The 23548-nt window shown below is 51.5% G+C and overlaps 1 protein-coding gene across 5 annotated transcripts in view; it reads right to left on the bottom strand.

Annotated features, from left to right (window-relative positions):
• Positions 1–23548, bottom strand: part of LOC119445669 (uncharacterized) — a 286202-nt gene that overhangs the window by 24103 nt on the left and 238551 nt on the right. For all 5 annotated transcript variants that reach the window (XM_049663499.1, XM_037709951.2, XM_049663497.1 and 2 more), the window contains one exon: positions 19134–19199. In XM_049663499.1, the coding sequence (XP_049519456.1) occupies positions 19134–19199 (66 nt within the window). The remainder of the gene's footprint in view (positions 1–19133; positions 19200–23548) is intronic.

Raw genomic sequence — 23548 nt, 5'->3', positions numbered from 1 at the left:
TATTCCTGCGTTATGCAGGTCATTTCGTTGTGGAGCAGCTCGACTGTACATGAGACGTTAATCGCTTCCAAATAAACTTAGGTGCAAGTTCATAGTCAGTTGGCAAACCGAAATCATTTATTCCTGAAAAAAAAAAAAAAAAAGCATCAGCTTCGATGATCTGCAGCAACTTAACGGCGATGGGCGCGCGCCGCCGTGCACACACGGGCGACGCTTTCACAAAGAGCGAAGCGTAGACGGCAGCAATAGTTGGGCAAACCCTGCGCCATTTGAAGCGAGTGTATTCCGCTCGCACGACCCGTGTCCAAACACAGCAAGCTCATTTAGAGGCCGCACGCGATGGCAAAAACACGAAACGCAGCTGACACTTCAAAGAAGAGCAAATGTTGGCGTGCGCAGAAGGAGGCAGCTGCGAACGAACAAAAGGCGAGACCACCGAGCAGAGCGATAACAATAAAGATGGAAGGGGGTTATGAAATATGCGGCTCTGTCTGGCCGTGTCGCAACCCTTTCTCGGCTCTTCCCGCGAAAGCCCACGTATATAGGGGGGGACGTTGCCGGCAGCAGCGGCAGCATGCGATCGTTTTTTCCATGTATATGCGGGTCGTCGTCTTCCCCAGTTCCTAGAGAACGTTCGCGATTTTATTGATACTGTTGTTATTCGCTTACTCGATTCGTTTTTTTTTTTTTTTTTTCTTTACGGAGAGTGCAGCGAACATACAGATAATGACTTCCTGCGCAGGGTGTGTTGGCGGAGACCAAGTTCCCGAAAAGTGTGCTGCAATATGGCCGCGCGTCATATACGGAGAGGCTGAATATCTCGTGTCGTCAAAGACAGTCATGGAGCGTCATTAGACGGGAGACCTTGCTCCGCCTGTCGGCATTATCATAAATAAATGCTCTGGCAACGTTACCGGAGAGTGCATCCGGATAGGTATAGAAACTAGTCGGACTATGGTTTGCAAGAACGCATTATTAAAATAGGCAGAAAGCCACGCGTGTTTCGTCTTCCCTTTGTGCGCTTGGCGTCTTCTTGCGGTGTTTTAGTCGCGTGAATGACTCACGCGAACCTGTTAGAAACGTGAAATAAGAGCCTGCACAAGTGCTACAGCGCTGCTACTAGTATACTGTGGCGTCCGTACGCAGATAAGACCCGATAGCTGTCAAACGGTGTTGGTTGTTATCCATAATGTTAAGCTTTCTTTGTTAATGTGTTCCCGAAAAAAAAAATCAACGGAATCTTTCCCTTTCTTTCTTTCACGTCTTTAACTATCGTGACGCCACTTAACATGTATGAACAGCGCCAATACCGAAAGAAAGATTGATTCAGTTTGCTTACGTTTCGGCTGCAGGGACCCAACAGAACCCACGTTATGCCTGCGAATGTCTAATTAACTTATCTAGTCCCCTGCCACCCCCTATCTGTCATCCTGCCATTATAGCAGACTACTGGATCCCTATTTTATACATTGCATGACGTGTCTTGCTCCATTCTGCTGTGCTGCCTCTTAATCTTCACTGGATTGTCATCTACACACTCGCCTACGATGTGCAATGCAGATTACAACATTTCCATCGCTTAACGTTTTCACTGCTAATAGCTGGTTAAGCAGTCTTTTCCAGCGTATTTGTTAGCATTCGAGCTTCGGCGTCATAGGTTTGCACTAATAGAGTATAGCGGTTATACTATACGTTTATGTTTAAACGTAACGGTAAGCTGCCATTCTTGACTTATGATTGTCAAATGTGCGTCAATGCGCGCGCCGAGCCGCGACGAGCCATGCAGAAGCAACGGAAAAACAATCAAGAAATAAACTGTGCGGGTCGCCGTGAAACCATCGCGCGAGGCAAGTCGACAAGGAAGAGAAACTCGAGAAAGCTTTTGAGAGAACGGCTAGTGGCTCAATAAATACTGTACGCCTTTAATGCGCGCAGCCGCACCAGGCATTAGTGTACTGACTTATAATGGCTTAGTATCGGTACACACTTAGTACAGGCGTAGCCCTATAGTACGGGCTCAGTTCGGAAGAATCAGGAACGCATGGCGCTCAAGAAGGTCACGGGAGAGTCCACGGGAGAAGGCAATAAACAGCAAAACCCTTGCCTCGCCGCTGCAGACAAACGACGTCCAGCCTTCCAGCCACGAGGCTTCCTCAAAAGGCCCTTTAAAGACCGGAAACGGCATCGCTTTAAACACTGCACTATCTGTCCTAACGTAAGACTCATTGTTGCTAGTTGGGCAAAAAGAAAACGTAAGGCAAGCGAGCAACGAAGCCCTGGCAATAACAAAGCGTTTCGCAACGCACGCACTGCCGCAACTGAAGGATACGGGGTCCTTTGCTCAAGCAGTCCATTCGTCATGCACCGTTAGCCTTGTACACTGCCACGCAGCGCCTCGGGGAGCACAGTCCCGTGCAGTGCGCTACAAAGCGTCGCATCTCTGCTCGACCAACAGAAAAGGAAAGGCAGAACGCCGCCAAACAATGAGTCTTTCCGCTGCCAGCGCGCCGGAAGTACACCTACAAGTTAAGTCGGGGCCGTCTGCCGTCCAACGTTAAATGAATTTTCTGCGACGCAAGCTGCATCTACGCGTACCCAGCAAACTCGCGGCTATGCGGGCCAGCGTCATAAATATAGCCTAAATAGCGGCTATATAGTCTAAAGTACGTGCAATTTTCCCGCTATTACACTTTATGCAAGAAGCTTTTCGCCGCAGTTCTCACATTCGCCCAATCCCAAGGCGCCTCAACGTGCAACAGGGCGAGAAACCAATTTACAGCAAAATCTGACAGCGACTGTGGGACAATTATCCGGCAAGTTGCTAATGAAGTTTCTTCCCCGTGCTGTTTGGCGAACGCAGCGCAGTTAAGTCGCAATGTGCCAACACTGTAAAGAGGGAGAAATGGTAGGTTGACACACGTAGGGCGGTGTTAGCGGTTAATGTAGCTCTTGAAGCGCCACGAAGCGGTCTCTATGAGTGCAGTGAACCCCACTGCACTCACAGTGCAGTCATGTCATAGTGCAGTCATAGTGCAGTCATGCAGTATGCACTCATACTGCACTCATAGTGCAGTGGACCCCACGTGCGGGGGACCGGGAGCCTGCGTGCTCCAAACTCTTCAGTCTCTATAACAAAGTTTTTATGATGATGATGATGATGATGATGATGATGATGATGATGATGATGATGTCTCTATTATACAGAACAGTGACTGTAGCCACTGTTCTATATAATAGAGTTTTCGAACAGTGGTTATTGTTCGAAAAGGCGCCTGCGTGACAATGACCATTAGCTTTTTGCGGTTAGCGCGAGTTCCTTCGAGCAACACGATAGGGTCAGTTGGTAAAGCATGATGCGTATAAGGTATTTACAACACACAAGAAGACAATATACGAGCGCAGAGGTGCACAATTATAACATACCGCTGTGAGTACAGCGTCGCTGGAAAGTGACCATAGCGCAGGCGCAGGTTGAAGTGAGCAGTGTAAGTCGTCTATTGATATCGACAAACTGTGTATAAAGCGAAATGTGGAGGAACTTGCGAAAACCACGAACACAACAGATGACAGGATGCGCTTCGAAAGTTACCTCGAATGAGAATAAACAAATGTCTGCAATCTTATCGGGGACTAAGTGAAGAGGACGCAGATGAAAAAAGTACATTTCACAAGTTTATATTACTTCCTGGCGGGAAATGTAGATAGACGTGGAAGCGAGCTTTCATGACTGAAACGATTGACGAAATCTACTAATCAAAAACTGCAAAGCTTCATAAGGAGCGTTGCCACATTGTAGCATTTCGCATTCTTTTTATCACGCTAGACACGTTGGGCCGAATTCGGGCGCGGGAATACAATATTTTGAATCGTGAGCAAATGAAATTCCCTTGCATATCCCTTGCATAACCTTCGCTCTTTTATCTTAAAGTGACTCATAAAACAGTCGCGCGTAGTCTATCGATAGCTGCCTGCATTATAATTGATCATCTGCGCAGGCACCTATGTATAACACTGTAGCCACAGGTGAGGACGTTTAGCTATACCGGGTGCAGGCGGACATTAATTGCACAGCAATTTGAAATGCATAACCGACTAATTAACAAAAATTCACCAATTCAGTTTTTAACTAATTACCTAATGGCCCATATTGCAATTTACAAATTCTAGCTGTGGAGTTCGCAAGGCGGATCCACTTGGAACGAATTCTCAAGATAACACCAAGTTCGAGATATTCATTCGCGAACTTAGCGGAGAAATGCATTGGCGTTCCAGTTACTTTGGTGCTTCAATGCATAAAACGAAGTTTTCTTAAGAAGACCAAACTAAAAAAAATAGCGAAATCATACATGCCTGCTTAGTCACCGCTATTTAAAGTAAAGAGCACCGCTTCCTTACAAAATGTGAGGATGCCCTCGTTTACAAACGTTACCGTGCTCAAAGTATAGATTGCTGTCCCCTAGCTGTTAGCGCAATCCAATGTTGTCACGGTAGCACTACAGAATCGAGCGCCATACGGCGGGCGTCTTCTTTCTCATTAGCGCGGAGAGTCGCGCGCCACGCAAACGAGTTCCGCCGCTCGGGAAGCGCTCCGAGCGCTCCGGAAAAAAGAAAAAAAAAAAAAAAAAAAGAGAAAAAAAGAAACCGCGGAGAGGAATAACTGGGCAGTGAAAGCGAAGTCGCCGACGTTGTCGGCATATACGGAAGCTCGTGCGGTGTGATGCGAGTGCCCACAAGGCGGCTCTGCCGGCGACGGAGCTGGCACCGCTGCACCAACGCGAGAAGCGTGCATAATTACCATGCGGTATAGGCGCACGGGGCGGGGCGTGTCCGATCGCCAGATGGAAGGGATCCAGCACATTTCGTTACTCGATCACGTATAGAGCGCCGTTATGACATCGGGTAGGTACAGGTAGGTCTTTCCACCACCGTATTCTAGAGTTAAATGGATCCGGTAAATCAGCTTACATGTCCATAAATAATGAGAGTTGAGCGACACACACACACACACACACACACACACACACACACACACACACACACACACACACACACACACACACACACAACGAAAAATGCGCCCACAAATATACAGGTTCCGGTAAAAAGTCCGGTGGCCCAAGTCTGCTGGGCTCCTCTGACGGCTTTCCTCTGGATACATTCGCTCGCCTTCGTGCTGCCCCTACACACAGACGAAATCTTCACACAGACGAAACGCACTGACACGCGAATGCGAAGTTATTTACACAGCCTTGCCGGGAATGATAACACAGAAGCGCATTTGCTGCGAGCAACACTGAGGCTGCACTGAGAGAAAACGTGCATTGGTGTCTGGCGAAAGATAGACAACGGAAAAACAGCCAAAGAAACGGACGACGGCGTGAGTGCGGGAACGCCTCGATGAATGAAGCGCGGATGATCCCGACGCACCCCTGGATACGGAGCTGTCAACATCGAATTCAAGCAAGAGATTCCCTCGTGGTTTCCGTGCGACATCAAAGAACCTGCATCGGTCATAAAAGCACGTTATAATGACTATCCGAAAACATTGCGAACTCGCAAACGCGAAAGCACATCCAGGCTTCTGCCCGCTCTCGCCCCCCCCCCCCCCCCTTTTTTTTTTTTTCTGCTCATGGTAGAAGAAGCGGGTGGTCGGTGAACGGCGTATGACGGCCAGCAAGGGAACTTGCCCGCAGCTGACTCTCGCTCGCCGTATTGCATGTATATACAAGTTTCTACTTGTTACCTTTCTGCCGTCCGTATACGCCACGCTGTCCGAACCAGTCTTGCACCAATTAAGAGAAAGAAAATACCGAGAGTATACGCCACCAATACGGTTCGCTCCGGTTTGCACCACAATCTCGACTTAAAACGCCGTAATCAGAGCTGTAAGTACCTCTTTACTCAGACCGTACATCCGCACTCCCTCCCCCCCCCTTCCCTCTCCTCCCTTTACGGCCGCTCTCTTCGCGTAACTTCCAAGAGGAAACAGGAAACGTCATCGACTCGCTCTTCCCTCCTCCTCGTCCCCACCACCGGTCAGGCGGGGCCCCGGGGCTTCTGGCGTCTTCGCAGTGGCTCCGGTCAAGGCTTCCGGGCACTGACTCACAAGCCGGCTATGAGGCGGTCCGGCCAGGCACGCCGGGGATAACCGCCGTGCAAGTACGGGCACGTCCCCCGCGGCGCGCTCGCTCGCGGAACGAAATATACATGTACGAAGCAAAAATGCAGAGAAACGCCGCGCACAACGACCGTGGATCACGACAGCGCAAAAACAGCCAGCCACATGGGTGCCCCCCTCCGAACACGAGAGGCGCGCGACGGAGTGATGGCACGGTGCTCGTCGGCGCCTGCCACACGACGCATGGGCGGCGGAAGAAGCGCTTCCCGCAGTTGGCCGTCCTCGCCCCCCACCCCGAGACCCCGCTACGGCGACAACAACAACATCCGTGCGCGTCCTGGGCAACATACGGCGAGGCGGGGAGAAGCCCCGACGGTTCGCGGAAGGTTGCTGAACTGAAGCAGGGCCACACAACGACCCATCGCATGCAGAGGGCTCGGATGAGTCGCCGCGCGTTTGCAGACCTTCATCCCGACAGCCATTAGGTCTTGAGGGGAATCCCTTACGCCAACAGATGACTATACGCAGAAGGAATGGCAGAAACGACGCCAGAGCATTCGCATCAACCCTTTACGGCATTGCTCAACTATGACTGCTGCGCACAATGGCAGAACTCGCGTGGAACATCGTGCGTCAGTATATGTCGTGGGAGTCTGGCTTCCATATGGCCCGGCGATCTCCTATAGAGACAGTGGAAATGGTATCCGCATAGGCGGAGAGCCAGAAGGTCTCCTTACTGCCACGCAAACACCGGAGCGAATACACCCAACGTGCGCCCGAACAGCGTCACCGCAGGGATGCACGAGGAGAACCAACAACGAAGAAACATCAACAAAGAGGACGACACAGCTTCAACGCCTCGCTTTCTTTCGGTAACGTTTGCATGGCGGCGTTCGTGAGTATGTGCACATGCGTTCTTTCCGTCGACACGGACAAGAACAAGGGAAGCGGGAGGACAGGCGCTGTACCATTGCTTCTTTCGTTCTCGTCTGTGAAGCTACACCAACTCGCCCAAATGCAAGTTCAGAAAAATTATCGTTCCGTCTCAAGCACGAAGTCATCAAACATCTTAAAGAGGCACGAACTTTCCCACATCCACTCTGTCATGAATGCACGAGGCGAGTAAGACGCAACAATAATCTTATCGAATCTCGCGTTTTGATAGATTACTACTCATTACTACAGTCTGCGTCGCCTCGTGAGCGAGAAATATGATCCCCTGGGGGTTTGAAATCGGCCACCTTTATCATGCCGCAATACTCAAAAGACGGTACGCGTTTGCTGCCGGGTTGTTCTATTTTCTTTCTTTTTTTATGCAGGCACGCAGTACAGCTTTAAGGCTACAGCCCCCGTAGAGAGCCGGCTGAATACGTGCTGCCGTGTACACTGCACACCCCTTGAATCACCGAACCGGTAGCCCGCCGCCGCCGACGACGGGCCCCCGCACAGAAGGGCCCGTACTCGGACACCCGTGCAACGGGTCAGCGAATTGATTTCAGCGCTCGGCACGAGGCGACCACACCCTCGACGCAAGTGGCGCCAGCCAGCGCAGAGTACGAGGGGAAAAGAAGATGAGAACAATAAAAGAACCCGATCCTCCGCGCCGATTGTGCATAATTGATGGTAGCGGTACGTCGGGAGCGCGTGTTACGCGCTGCTTCTGGGCTCACGCCACGCGCACTGCGGTACACTGTCGTGCGCCACACCTACACACAGCACATCGGATCACGCAACAGATACGCATCGCATCCTGTCCTTATAACAGCGGCGTTAACCGCGGGTCTACAGTCAGCGAGGGTGGAGCTCTTGTCAAGCCAACTCAGCGGCCAACCACACCGACCTTCCGCGGTGGTCTACTGTGGAGCAACTGCCGTTGGTACTTGTCAGTGATCTGAGCGCATTACAATCATGACGAAAGGTTGGTCTGCTGCGTGATCCCAATTCAAGAGTACGCCTCCGCGGAGAGCTCTGCGTGTAGTGTTTACATGAACACTCTCGCCCAGGAAGTGCAGTGTCTAAGAGCCCCATTACCCGCTAATGATCGAGTGAGCTGTACGCGTACTGACCGCAAAATGCCGTCTCCGTGGCGCAAAGGACGAAATATTGCCAACGTCTCCTGCGCCACGCTTGCGGCCTCAATCGAAAACGGTGATTAGCCACGCCGCCGTGCCGCACACCGCGACAGGCCCACGTCTCCACGGCGCTGCCTGGGTATATAGTATGTACCACGTTTCGTTTATGCTTTCTCGAGACAAGAGACAGCGCAGCAATCCCGGCGAGAACGCAACTCGAGGAACAGCCGGACCCGCGGGGTGGCGAAATATCCTCGGAAATCCTATCCAGTGTTTTATGACGCGGCCCCAAACGCGCGGGCCGCGCCGCACCGCACAGCGTGTATACGCAGATTCATCGCACACCTTGTAAGCAAGCGTATAATGTCTTTTTTTCTGCAGCACGGTACAACGGGTGTATGCGCAAGCGTCAGGAGGACGCGCATATACACGGGCCCACAAAGGCGCATTCGTCTCTTCGACTCGGTCGCTCGCGTGCCGAACAAAGATCGTTCGTCCTTGGACACTCGCAGGGGCTGAAGCCAGGACACGAGCAACAACGGGTCGTATACCCTCGAGGGCTCGTCGCGCGACGGACGAGACACTGCCGCTTCGCGACGGCGCACACAAAGGCGGCAAATTATTATTATTATTTTTTCTGCGGCTGTTAGTTGGGGCGTCGTCGCACTGCGCGACAGCGAGGCCTGTGTGCGCGTGTCCTCTCTTCCAGTCGAGGAGAAGAAAGCTGAGGTCGCAGCGCGCTCCGTTGCGACACGACGCCGCAGATGTCACGAGGGTCAAGCCGTCTCGTTTACAAAACGTTCAGGAAGAGAGAAATCACGTGAGCGCAGGTTACTCGTAGAAAGAAGCACCATGACGACGAGAAATCTGCTCTTACGTCATACACATGATCTTTGAGGGATATCGAAAAAAATGACGCGTCAATTTGAATCGTCCGCGCTTCTCGGAGAGGAGGGGCGACCAAAATCTAATGAAGTATTTCCTTAAGACTCAATTTGCATTCATTGGGCGGCGGGTGGTTATTTGTGGAGAAAACGAAAAGCGTAATTTCCCGATAAGAACTTCGCGCCCAAACCGCAGCGAGTAAAAAAATTAAAATACGTTTTTTTTTTTTCTTTCGATGCTTATAGTTACACCCGTACAAACACGTAACACGATCCTTGCGGTTCTCTCGGGAAGCCATTTTTCGGTGGGACATTCAGCGTTGGCGCCTCTTGCTCATACGGTCGAACGGCTTCGTTGCCCCTTCAATGCCCACACGGAAGCCCCCGCAAAACCAAACGCCGCGACGGACTCGGTGCCAGCTTGGCGGAAAGCGCCGGGGTAGACCAATGCATAATGCGCGGCCATAAAGCCGCCGCTTCTCCCCTCGAAGGACATCATCCTTGAAGCCAACATTTATTACTAGCATCTGCAACTTCAGTGCGGATTCGAAACGACCTGCTTCGCGCGGTAAACGGCATCCGCTGAGCGTCGCTATACGCTTCGCGGCCCGAACTGTGAACGGCAAGGCGAAGGCCCCCCCGCACCGCGCCAGGTGCTTATTACGAGACACAGCGCGCGAGGCCCAATCTTGGCGCGGCGGCTGCGTCTTGTCAAGCAGGGCGCCCGCTCGTCAGGTGCGCGCAATCGACGAGGAGGAAGAGGAGGAAACCCTTGAAGAGAGGTCCTTGTGCGAAATGAGGGGGGCTGGAGTCTCGGGTGGAGGAGAGAGGGCTTGAGCGTAGACGAGACGAGGCAGAAGGTCAGCGGGCGCCGTCTTCCCGGGTTCTCGAGGAAAACCGGGCCGACAGAACACCGTTTACCCCAGCCAGCGTGATCGACTATCTGCACACACGCTTCGCCTATGGCTTCGTCACTATACGGCCAGCTCCACAACAAGGCGGCTGCTGTTTGCGAAAAATGTGTCGAGCGAGAGAGAGCAAATGCAGCGTCCACTTTTTTTTTTTTTTTTTGCTGACGGTAATGGCCAGTTCTCAACAAAATCCACGACTGTTGAAGTTGGAGGCCAGCCTTATCGCGTGCCGCGATATGGCAAGCGTCGACCTGCCGACGTCGTTACCACGAACATGCTTCGACACGGCGAAATGGACACAAGGTGTCGAAATGGCCCTGAGCCCTGCGAATGTCCAAAGTACTCCAGTAGAGGTTTGCCAAGCTGAAAAAAAAAAAAAGAAAAGAAACATCCGATCCTATTTGTAGTATAGTTTCGAACGGTAAATACGATGTGCGACACTCGTACCTGCTCTTGACGTCTTCGGCATCATTACGTTGAAGAGCACTGGGCCACCGTCATCTATACCCAGCTCCGCAAGAGCGGTGCTCTTCTCGACTCGAAACCACAGGGACAAGGAGGGAAAATCAAACAACGCAGCAGCTGATAAACACGAGGGCGTAAGGTTCAGTCGCCTGAGAGAAGGCGCTGCCTCTGTTTCCCCGCTTCGCAGGCGCGACAAGCGAGAAGCCGCCGCGCAGGGCAGACGACAGCAGCTAGACTAGTCGCTGCGTGGGGCGCGTGATTCATTCGCCCCTGGGCCGAACCGACGTCGACAGCACAAAAAAATAACGAGACGAGAAAGGCAGGGCAGGACATGCCGCCGAAACAATGGGCGGCCCCTGTGCTCGCGTCGCCGGAAGGCCCTTGGCACAGCGCCCCGGGAGTCGACGAACACGGGACCGTGGAGCATGCGAGGACATTCCGATTAGCTCGAAACGAGGAAGCGCACGAAAGAATGACGCGCACAAGAACTACGGTAGGAGGAGGAGACGACCGAAGCGCCGAGCAGGCGAAATACGTGCACGCGGCGGCTCCGGCATCAGCAGCGCGATTCTTGTTGAAAAACAAGCGCTCGTGGCGTCCATTCTTCTTCTCCGGCCATGTTGTTTTGGCGCTACGTTCAGAGTACCAGCGAGAAGAATGGAGCTGCTCGGGTTTTGGAAAATAGACGGCCGGCGCTCGTAACTGTCTGTCAGTGTGATTGCGCCAATGGCGTAACGCAGAGTATTGAAAGATTGAAGGTAGAAAGAGGCGGGAGGGATGTGGACAGAATATATATAGGGAAGTGAGACGTATATCTCATCCCAGGCAACGGCTGGAAGGTAGTTCGCAGCAAATGAGCAGTGAGCGAAAGTTCAGAGGCGGTCGCGTGCTTGGTCGCCAACTAACGTTTCACCTATAACTCCGGAACTCCGTGCACGGGGTAATGCCAAACAATTCTCGAATTCCGGAAGAGTTACCAACAGCCAGCACGTTCGGGAGCTTCGCTCACAGCACATAGAGAGGCACCTGTGCTGTGCACTGGGCAAAGAAAGAAAAGAGAAGTCACGCCCATGTGAACGAATAACGCCCGAGTCAGGACCCCGACGAGTTGACGAGGCGAGACAATTCGGCGCACCGCATCAATACGGCGTGTCTTGTGTCACTCAAGTTTGGCCCTATAAATGAAGACGAAACTGACGTTCAAAGGAGTCGTATAGTGCAGTAGTGCATGCAGTCGTGCTCAGGACGTACGATTTCTCTCCCATCCCTTTCTGTCGGCCAAGTCATAAATAATTAACGTTGTTCCGCAGATGCTTCCGTCAACACCTTTTCGTCGCTTGAAGCCCACTGGCGACGCGACGCGCATGACAACGGACGTCAAGCGTTGCCACGCGTTGCGCGAGTACTTTTCGTCACCTGTCACGGGTGAGCAAGGGGCTCATGCGCGTGGGGAACGGCGGGCTGACTTGGGCGCATAGATACACACTGATATGACAACGCGAAGAGAGAGAGTGGAGAAGAAAAAGAAAACGTTCCCGTGCGTACCGATGTCGGCGTCACAGCTATAGCCTTTTCGTATTCTCTTTAAGGAGTGGCGCAGTAGGTGACATCGAAGGTTTCGCTCAGAGGTGACGCAGTAGTGTCCCACTGAAAGCACGGCGGGAGGGTGTTCGAAAATGTCATCGCTACTGGCTTCGCATACACTGTTATTCTCTCTGTGCAGCGAAGCAGGCCGAGTCGCAGTATACGCTAACTGCGCAAATACAGTCCCGAGGTACCATGCACGTGGCCGTGACGAACACGAGACCGAAGCTAGCGTGTGGGCATGTGTGTGTGTGCGTTGTGCGTTCACGCTCGTGCAGTTTTGTGTCCGAGAGAGCGAGAGAAAGGGGAAATGAATGACGCGGGAAAGAGTGCTACCGTGGAGGGGAAAGGAAGGGCCTCGCAGTTTTGTCAAGCAGCCAGCGCGTGTCGTTGCCTCAGTAGCCGGCGCGCAAAAGGTGCGCGCTGGCTGGAGTCGGCGGTCAAGAGCGCACAACTACACCCAGGAGGAGCGCGCATGGTGCAGTCACGTGAAACATATTTCAGTTGTATTTCCGGGCCAGGCGCCGGCGCCTCCACGTGATACAACACCCGACGAAGCAGCATTCTCGGTTCAGTAGCGTCTCGTACGGTTGCCGCCTAAGGCTCGGACCCCGTGGAACGCGTTTCGGCCGCGATTACAACTCAGGCGCGCAGTGGCGGAAAACGGACGCAGCAACTTCGAAAGAACGGCGGACAAAGAGAAAAATCACAACCGCGATCGTCGTGCTCGCGTTCTGCGAAGAACACAAGAGGGCGGCAGGCGCGCGGCTGTAGAGGGAAGGCGCGACCTTGTCTACACGGTACTGGCACCCAGCAACTCCGCGGCCCGCCGACCCAGTGGCACACGCGACGAGCGAAACAGTCACGCTCCGGGCCGCTAAGCTCGCCGCGTCCCTTTGTCCTGTCGGCTGCGCCAGCAAACGAAAAAAAAAAAAGAGAGAGAGAGACGTACGTGCGGCGGCACATTCTCCGCCACAATGCGACCGCAAATTAATGGCCCGTTCGCCGCTTTGTCGTCCGTGTCCCGTCACGGCCACGCGATTTCGCGAGGACAGCGCGCAGCGAAAGGCTACGTGCCGCTGCTTGGTGCAAGTCGCTGACCGCACCTCAACACCCCAAGCAGGGAGACCTCCCCGGCTGAAGTTCGGTAAACAAGACGTTTGGCCTTTTCCTGTGACCGTCGGAAAACGTCCGCGCATACTGACGTACACGAAAGCTGCGAAAGAACTTGGTAGACATCGCATGTACCATGCAATTAGAAAGTGAACAATGCGCTCGAGCACGAGGGCTATGCTCGGCCTTTTTTATCCTTACAGTGCAAAACGTATCATTTTTTATTGATTTAAGCGCAGGAAGCTTAACGCAAAACCCATAGTAGTACGTTTAACATATGCTCAAGCGGTTCCATTTGTGGAGAGCTCAGCAAACCAATAATTATTATTTAATATACCAATTAATGCGACTCAAATAACACTTCATTTTCTTGCACGAATTTGCTCTCCATGGCCCGAAATAAAGGTGGACACGTTCTTTCTTTGGTGCGGAATGGCGTTTGGGCTTTGCGGGGCTTTACTCTAGGCCGGTGCTTAGGCCCCCAACTATTTGAGCAATCAATCTCATCTGTACGGAATACAGCCTCAATTTATCGCTTTGCACAAGTGGAGGGGGTAAAGTTGGCCCGGTGGACGTCCGGGCCAACTTTACTGCCTATCTTTCAGTTTCTCCAACCTGCTAGCCTATAGGTGACCATGCCAGTCGAAGCGAGACTTCAATGCAGTACGTATAGGTGCGGTCACCGAGTTGGCACTGCAGCATGGCGCCAGCGGGCCGCAACGGTGCGCCGACTCCAGCGCAAAGGAGCGCTGACGTACGACGTCACAGACAGCGCTGATCGAGGCAGAAACTAACAATGGTATAAAGCAGCATTGAACCGAGTGGCATGCATTCACGTCGCTCCGCAGATTCATTACGTCCGAGTACCGAAGCGCACGAACACATAACGGGCAGCGACCGTCGCGTCCGGAGAACACCGCCTCGAGTATAGCAACCGTTCAAGAACAAACGAGAGCATTAGCAGGCGTTAGCGACTGCCATGACTCGGAAGTGCTAACGCTTCACAGCGCGTATTTTTCTCCGACACTCGTGAGACTCAGAAATGAACGCAGTTTACCTCGATTCCTTCTGTAGACAGGGGTAAGCCCGTTGGTAACAATCTAGTTTCTCTATATAAACCGTCAATAGAGGCAGACGTAAAAATAGCCGACGGAGCGAAAATTCTGCACGGTACACAACCATGTGCGAAATTACAGAGCCGACGAGAAGTTGATCCATGACGCGACGATGGCAAGCGTGACGTGGCAACGACGGCGAGCGTCGAGTGGGAGCAATACAGCGGCCTCCTTTTACCGTCATTTTCCTAGCGAGCAATACGAGAGCTACATCGTGCAATAACTGCAAGCAGTTATGCACGCATGCCGCAGATTGGCCGAGCAGCTAGCCAAGTAACGCGCGAACACGAGCTCGAACAAAAAAGCGCACCGTTTGCACAATGTAATAACTGCTAATGCATTTATGCACGGTGATACCGCACTCGGAAGATCGATCGGCGCACCTGTAGTCAAGGTGCATCGCGTCGGGCGCCCCTCGTCGACTTCAGTCCCATCGAAGCGCAGCTATAGTTGCGTAAAGGCACATAAAATAGAAGCAGCAACGTCGGCCACGGAGCTCTGGCGACAGGGACCCATAAGTTCAAGGCAAGCGGCTTATATCGTTCCGCAAAGAAAGGAAAAAGCGAGACGAGGCCGCCAGCCAAGCCGCACCGTGTATGACGACCACTTAGAGAAGGCGTGCGCGCACCGAGGCTGGCTCATTTACATAAGAGACGCGCCTCGCAAACTGGAAACCGGAGAAGGACATCCCGCGAAGCGCCGCCGCATTTTATAGTTACGGCTGGCTGCGGCGACGGCCGCGTCTCCCTTCACGACACAGCTCAGGGATTACAGTCAACCACACAGTATACCGAAGCAGCATACGCTTTTCCCACCGTCGAGGCACACAAAGTGCAAGTTCGGTGAACCGCCGCGAGACGCTACATACCGGTGGCATCGAAAAACCGGACCGTGTGTACTTTTCGGGCACTGATTTATGTGGGACAGGTTTTTTTTTTTTTTTTTTTTTTTTTTTTTTTCCGAGTCGCAAATCCCCGCACTCCTTCAACCGCGCGTTTTCGCTGTCACGTCTATCCAGAAGCCATGGCTGCTGTCGCGTTAGTTCACGGTGCATTTAATATTAAAAGCAGCCACCACAGCATGAGAACGGGTCACGCGATCAACTCTTCGCGTTGCGAGCGAAATGAACGCCAACCCTTTCAACAGTTTAACGCGAACCGTATGCGTGAAATTTACTTTCTTTCGTTTTTCTTTTTTATGCCTCGTTAAGCGTTTGCGTAAAAATCAGAACGAAATAGGAATAAGAGCAGGCGGCTCCTAAGCAGCATTCTTGGAATTAGAGAGAGAGAGAGAGAAGACTGGAAAGGGAACGCAAACAGCCCCCCACAACCACCACCAAGAAATCCAATCGCGCGCAGATGAAGGAGAGCCGGCTCGAAGAACAGGTAAACACGCGCGCAGCAGTCTGTCGCGCGCGCGGTGCGGACTCGAGCGCGTGGACTACGTATGGTGGGGAAACGGGCGCGGGTTTTACGCGCTGAGTCTTTCGTCGCTATTTTGCGACAGGCAACAACAATACACAGACCCCCGTCGCGGGTGCAGTTGTTTCAAAACGAAGAACCGGAGCGCATGCAGTATGTTGCAACGCTCGCTCGCGAATACTGCATGGTCGCTCTCGGGGCGAGCATTTATGCTAGGCCCTCTCGCGCAATGAACAAAAAAAGAAATAAAAAGATCGCAAGTATATAAACAAACACGTGGGAAGGTAGTCTTCACGACCAGCAACGAACAGCGCAACGTGGAATTGCACAAGGAGGGTCAGCCGTGTAAAGCTCTGCGGCACGTCGTCCGTCAAGGGCGTCTGCGCACGCGATGCCAAAAAAATCTAATTATTAATTCGTTCTGCATTAACGATTCCGAGCGCGTATATCTCGCCCACAATGGGCGGAGAAGAGCTGCTCGCGGGGATGAATACGCAACTACTCCTACACATGTGAACATTCTTTTATTATGCAAACATTATTTAATCAACCTTACCACACGTGTCTTAAGGCGAGCAGTTAAAATGTTGACAGGCGCATTTTGGTTGCGCTAAACTACGTACGTGCCTTATAACGTCTAAACAGAGTCGCCTTCAAATCTCCACTACCTTGTGTCGATAATTTTCTTTTCCCATCTCGGCTGCAACACTTGGCGCAAGTATTTACAGTCGGCAACGAAGGTTTAAAGGCTAACAATGCTGAAAGTTCTTTAAGAAATTGCAATTTCTTGCTGATGCCGTGGTGCTCGCTTCTTTTGCTCCCGACTGTATACACATGTCGAACACGGAACTCTGCAAGTATTCAAATCATGCCAATTAGCGCAAGATGTCGCCGCTGTGGCTCACTGCTGTTCCGAAGCGACGGCTCGGAATTTCGCAGCTGCCATGGAGAGGGTTGGCTTTACGATTCACGCGCAAAGAATGCGAGCGCGGACGCCTCTGGTTAACGGTATCTCATGAAAGTGCATGGATAATGCGTTAACACAAGTCCAAACAATAACCGAGATTTCGTCCCGAGCTTTCCACAGCTGCCGGGAGATGTCGCCACGGGGCAGGTGGCCGTGCGCATACAGAGACAGCATGGGCTGGTGCAAAGAACACGAGGATATGAACATGCACAGAGTGCGCAACTATTCTTTTCTCGCACGCCGAGTTCAAAGGACCGCCATCTCTGGACAATATATATATATATATATATATATATATATATATATATATATATATATATATATATATATAGGCAGTACTTGAATGCGTTACAGCTGAGAGCATAAAGTGCATGTGCGGCTTCCGGCGAGGTCTGCGCTCCCTCTGAGAGATGGAGGCGCATAACCCTTCAGCCGTCAAGGTTCAGCTGCGCATAGCTCGTCCCGTTCAAGAACGACCCGTCCCGCGGCGGCCGAGAAAGTAGATTCCACAACCACCGCCTGCGACGAAGCGTGACGGCCGCTAAATGGACTGATTTGTGGCACTTCTCCCCGCCGCCGCCGCCATTACCGCAGAGTGGCCTCCGGCGCTCCTCACTTAGGTCGCGACCGGGACTGCCGTCGCATGCGTGGCACCGGCCGCGAATTCGCGGGGTTTTAAGAGCGCGCCCGAGTGGGTGGCGACAACGCAACCGGGACGCTCAGAGGAGGAGTGCGCTAATAAAACGGCAGCCTCTCCGCGGGGGTCTATAGCTACAGAGTTGCGCGGGAACCGAGAGGGACATTGCCTGACAAGGGGAAACAAACGTTATGCGTACACATACAAATGCACGAAACAAAGACAACCGAGTCCTAGGTGCCACGAGGGTTCGAGGTCGACCGCCGTTTTCGACGTCGCTGGCAACTCGCAAAATGAGCAGATTTTGAAAGGTTGTTTCTCTTGGAAGCGCTGTGTTGCAGGTGCCGGCGAATACTTACATTGATAACTTGTATGCGTCAGAAAACACACGTGGCGAATCATTATATGCGTCGCCGGAGTTTGGATGTCCGACACGGACGAGTGGCTGCGTGACCTTCAATCGCGTAAAGATATTCAAAACAGATGTCTGCAAGAAAGTCTGCAAAGTCTAAGAGCGCTCGCGATCCCGTTTCTCGATTGCCTTGAGTGCGCTGCTCAATTCATTGGTATATCCTTCGCGCTGCTCTTGAGAACCTATTGATTACGCACCGATTGAGAACTAGCGCCGTCGAGTACTGACACTTGAGAGGATGTCTTCACGGTAATTTCACTCACACACCATATATAGTCTACACAATGAATTAACAACACGGTGATTAGAGAAGACGCTCCAAAGACGAGAAAACTTTGTATACCGCGAAGAATGCCAGGCAGTCGCCGTCTGTCGCAGTCGACACAATACAGGACTGCTTCCGGTACACAGGCGCTCGTGTTGACGCGTCGGCCAAGGACAACAAACTCCTTTCCGCTTGCAGCACAGGGCAATCGCGTCGGGGACACGCAAACAATCACGTCGGACTGTTGCCCGAAAGCATCGTGGTGCCCTCTACATGAAAGCACAATAGCGATGAAGGTAATTGCTGGGCAGGATTCCTTGTTTTGTTTGGGAGCAGGAGGTGGCTTGACGTCGGACCCAATGCATGCGCCGGCGCCAGTTATCGAACGCGAGCAGAATGTGTAGTAAAGAGCGATATCAATTTTTCTGGTCCCATTCTATTCTCCAAAGAAAAAGGAAAAGGACAGGCGTTTTCGTGATCAGTGCAGTTAGCGAGAAAGGATTTACGAAACAGGGCATGTACAGCCAACGACACGTCGCCTTTGTGGCCCTATTTCCGGTGGCTTCCATCCAGCGCGCGCACATCAATGTATGGTTGAAAGGCGCGCTTATCTGGCACAAGACAGCAGCGGTCAGAACACAATCCATGAATAGTTATTTGCGTGTGACAAAGCCGATCATTCGCTGGCGCTGATTCCTCAAGGCAGACGAAGCTTCTTTATAGGCAAGACACGAGACAAAAGATGGGTCGCTATATTTTCTTCAACATTACATGTGGTTCACAGCATATCCTATATTCTGTTCTCGTTCTTGGCGTATAAACAAAACCAATGATAACGAAAAAAAAATCATATTTGCGTGTCAACATCAGTCCTGTATGCTTCTTTCTCAGTCCGTGCTGCCAACTTCTCAATGCGAGCCGACGAATCTAGTCATGCCCTTTCGCTGAGACCATCCGCTGACGTTCAGGCGTGCGCACGGATGATCCGATGCACAGTTCATCTGGCGGGAGGGTGCAGCTTCTCTTCGCCTATTTCCCGAATGTTCAATTTGTCGCTCTCGTGCTTAGCAACGCAACGCCGTAGCCGCCGCCACAGCGGGTAACGGGAAAGTTTACCACAGCAACGCTGGAAATTTCAGTTACAGACAAACAGGAACAGTCGCACTCACCACATGGCCTGCACGGAGACCGGCTTGAAAATGTAATGCCCGCTGCTAGATGTTACGCTGAAACCTCTGAAACAAGCAGAAAAAAAGCAAAGGCAGTCAAAAAACTGTCATGGCACCACCCCCACCAAACAATCATTGCACGACGCGGCAAAACAAGGAATACAATACACACCAAATACAGATTCTAGTGCCTTCTTTCCTTTCTTCCTCTTGGCAACATCACCATCATTTGAATTAAAACAATCCACTTTTCATACCTTGCTTGACGAGCTAATGCGCTGTTAAACAACCTATCTGAAGGTGTTGCCACCGTGTGATGTCAATTCTTCACTGACTTCTGTACGAATGGTGTGCTATTGTTGTTGCAACAATGGACAAATAAAACTCAATGTGCAAGTGCTCGCAGACTGTCTAATAAACAGGAAGAAGAAATCATAACGCAGTTTTCTCTCGATAAGGATTCGACGTAAGTTATCCGTGAAAAACTTGAATTCTGAAGTGTAATGAGTACAAGCTTGAGAGAAGTCGACGAATGCAAAGTTTGCTACTCGAGAAAGGTATTGTACTACTCTAAGTGGTTAGAAAGACATCCGTTCAGTGCGAGCACCATCAGGAAATAAAATACGGTTAACGCGAAAACTCTTAACACAGTCTGTAAACGCCATCGCTGCGATCTCCGACAATCTTAGCTTGCATTCAGTCCCCTTCCAACGCAAATTTAGCTCAATGCTGCAGCTAAACCATTTCGGTATGACAAGTACCCAAACATGCGTTTTCAGCATGTCACTTCCATAACGGTTACGGCCAGTTTGCGTACTCAACCCAACATCGCGTGCTGTGATGTAGCGCTGATGAATGCTAACGCAGTCCTTGCGAGGGATCACAACACTTTCCGCGCAAGAAGCACCAAACTGACGCTGAAATGATTGACCGCGGACTAACAGCCACGCCAGAAAACACTTGCACAAGACTGTACACGGGTACAAGCACGAGCGAAGCGTTACAGCAAATTCCCGCCACGGAGTGAGCAGCCACGGGGTCACTTTCGACGCGAAGCGCCGTGCAAATAAAATAAAAACAGAACAACGCAAAAGAGGCCGTCGCAAGGCTCGTCCCCGCACCTCAGGCGAAGATTGCTTCGCTGATGACTCTGTCACCGGTACACTGACGACGACGGGGCGGAGCGCTTCAAACGACATGAACGGATCGGTAGCAATGGGTGGCTTGAACGGGTGTGCTGGAAAGCGGGCGCGCGCGCGTGTGCTCGAGCGGAAATCGACGAAACCACACGACGAGGGGCAACAGCCCGCCACCTGTGGAGGGCACCTGTCGATACGACTGATCACTGTACAGGGGAACAAACGGCGCAAGGCTGCGTGGAGCGACGAGTCGAAAATCTCTCCGGGATTCTACGACAGGATACAAGTGTTCCGTCGGCAATGAGCACTTTTTTTGCGGTCCCGCAAACATGACTGCGAGTGGCACACGGCTTGCATACGTACGGTATTGTACCAGGAGCGGTCTTACAGGGAATGTGTTAAATGTCTAACGTTCATCAAGACCTTTCCGTGAGGTTCTGAATGAAGGTATATATTAAAGGAAAAGTCAAACTGTTCTGTGGAAAATTTCCGTCATAGGTTTGTTTACCAGGTGGCGCCATCACTGAATTCTTTCAGGGCATGTACAGCCGCCCTCGGAATATTTCGGAGCACGGGAAATGAGAACAAGTTACATTTTCTGGCGACTTCACCGCAGAGTGTGAAATGTATGTCAGAAATGTGATGATTGTACGGAGAAGTATCAACTGTACCCTTCGGTTGAAGGACCTGTGCCTAGGCGGCGATGAAATTTAGATTTTACTCGGATCCCGTGTTCCGAAAACTTTTCAGGGAGGGACTACGTGTCCCTCCCTCAAAACCCGAACAGTGTCTAAAATTTCAACGGGCTTTGAGAAATACCTAATATACTGAACAGCTATTAGAACGTAGCCTTACTTTAGTACCGTGCAAGTGTGCGGTAATGCAGAAATTACCTTCGAGAAAGAGTACAATAGGTATAAGTCAAACATTTCTGCACTCATCAAAATTTCACGTCACGCCAAAATAGCTAACGATGCAGAAAACTATACGAGATCTGTGAAAACTTCTCGTAGGAGTACAAACAGCACTTTCTGTTAAGTTGTAACCTCTTACAGGGATACCTTCGCATCTCTGGTTAACATCCAGGTAATTCCCCTCTTTGTTATCTCTCTTTGTTATCTCTCTCTCTGTCTCTCTCAAGGCCCCCAAGGATATTCAAATGCAGTCGTTAGCGCATGCTAGTACCCTTACAGACATCACTCTAGTGCGCATAAGTTTACATAAACCACTAGAAACTCAGTGGCCATCCGCCGGTTACCAAGTTTCATTACCAAGTTACCCGCTCCGCCAAGTTTCATTAAAACTTCTGTAAATAGTTTGACAACGTAGAACGCTCTTTAGGGCGCCCATGTGATGTACGTTAGGTTTAACTCGATCGATTACTGCAATGTTGGCGCACGTTACGTTTTCACGTCTGCCTGTGGCGACCGTTAAAAAAACCCCGCAGGCTCCCACTAGACGAGCGTGGATCAGATGATAATGGTCGACGCCGTAAAAACACAAGTCGATCGTTGAGCCGTCCACAAGTATGCCGTGCCGTAAACATCAAACAACCCGTGTTTGATATGCTGCAGAAGTTACGCATTAGCGACAAAACGAATATGTATCCTCTCAACCAATTAATGATTGCCCTATTCTTAGGCACAGTCCAAAATCGGCCAATATATGTGCCCACAAAACATATCTCACGAGAAACTGTATATACGAGAACAAATCATTAAAAAAAAAGAGAGAGAGAGAGAGAGAGGCGCCTGCCGCGGCAGTGCTATTCTACTCCTTGAGTTGGATTAGACAAAGAGGCGTACATTACTTTCAGGAGAAATCGAAATAGATAATTCATTAATTATCCCATCCCACTGATTAATTTGAAATTACACTTTGCACGGCACAAGCCTTGTAGGTAGAATGCAGCATGACGTGCGTCATACATACATGCGCAATCACATCGTCGGCAGACCAAATTTCCCTGATGGGTACATTGCCGGTGCACAGGGAGACATGTCTACAGCAGGTCGCTCCCCCGCGGCGAACTTCCGCAGACAATGCGAGTTTCAGGAATGCCGTACGTGCGCCGCCACACGTGGCGAAATGCTAACCTGTTCACTATTATACTGCCCTGCCATAGGGCGTAACTGCCATACCGTTGTTGAGAGGCAAAGAAGGGGGGGACACGCACAAAAACGGCTGACTGGCATGTTACGCTATTACAAGAACACCGCACCAGTCGCGATTTTTCAGGAGGACAGGGGGCTTGCTGCAACCAGATGCTGTGCCAGATGTCGAGGTAAAAGAGAAAGGTGGGTAGCGATAACGACAGTTTCACCTATATACGCTGCCCACGACGTGATGCGTGTGAAAGCAGGGACTTGCGATTGAGTCTAGTAGATCGTTCAAACAGGCATAATTAGAACAGAAATAAAGAAAGCTTTTATACGAAAACGTCTTCGACACTCAAAGGTCGTAATGTACGGAAGGCTTTTACTCATCACTGCAGCCAAACCGAGCCCGCCCATCAATATATCTTCGCCGAGAGGCGGCAATGCGGGTGGCAATTGGAGGCCACCACGCCGTGTTCACAGACACCGTTGCGCTAATGGGGGGACACACCCTTGCTCTATGCGCGCGTCTCTTGGCTACGTGTATAGACAAGCGATCACCGTATAGCCTCAACCACAAATAGCCCGCGAGCTGCCGAAAGGGAGACTGTGCGGCAGCCAAAAAGGGGGGGCCCCTCCGTTCGGCCCCCGTGTTTGGGATATGCGGGCGCGCTCGTTGGACGACGATGCCGCCAGACGTAAACGCCACGTGCGCGCTATCGGCGCCACTGGACAAACGAAAAAGAAACAAGCCCGAGCTGGCAGCGAAGCCTGCGAGGACGAGCCTCCGTTTCCAAAAACGAGATGCGGATATGGATGAGCGCGCGTCGGACTCCCGTGTTTGTGTACACGCGCGCACATAAGCAAAGCAGGCAGGCATGCTGAGAGGAGGGGTCGAGTGAGGGAGGGACTAGAGGGCAACGACCTCCGCTCGCAAATGCACACCAACAAGCAGCGCAAGCCTTATTACGCGCTCCTTCGCGCGCTAAGGTGCAACATGGCTGCATCACTCCACACTACTCCCGCGCGTGTAAATATCTCTCGTCTAAACAAGAACAACGTATAGGTCACGTTGTGAATGCTACGGACGCGCCAATACTCCACTTATTTCGCGAGTTGCACAGTAAAAGAGGCGATAGTATAGGCGAAACAAGGAGCGCTACTACGATCTCAAGAGCGT

The sequence above is a fragment of the Dermacentor silvarum genome, chromosome 3, assembly GCF_013339745.2.
Source record: "Dermacentor silvarum isolate Dsil-2018 chromosome 3, BIME_Dsil_1.4, whole genome shotgun sequence".
NCBI lineage: Eukaryota > Metazoa > Arthropoda > Arachnida > Ixodida > Ixodidae > Dermacentor > Dermacentor silvarum.
This window is presented reverse-complemented; position numbering and strand designations above follow the sequence as displayed.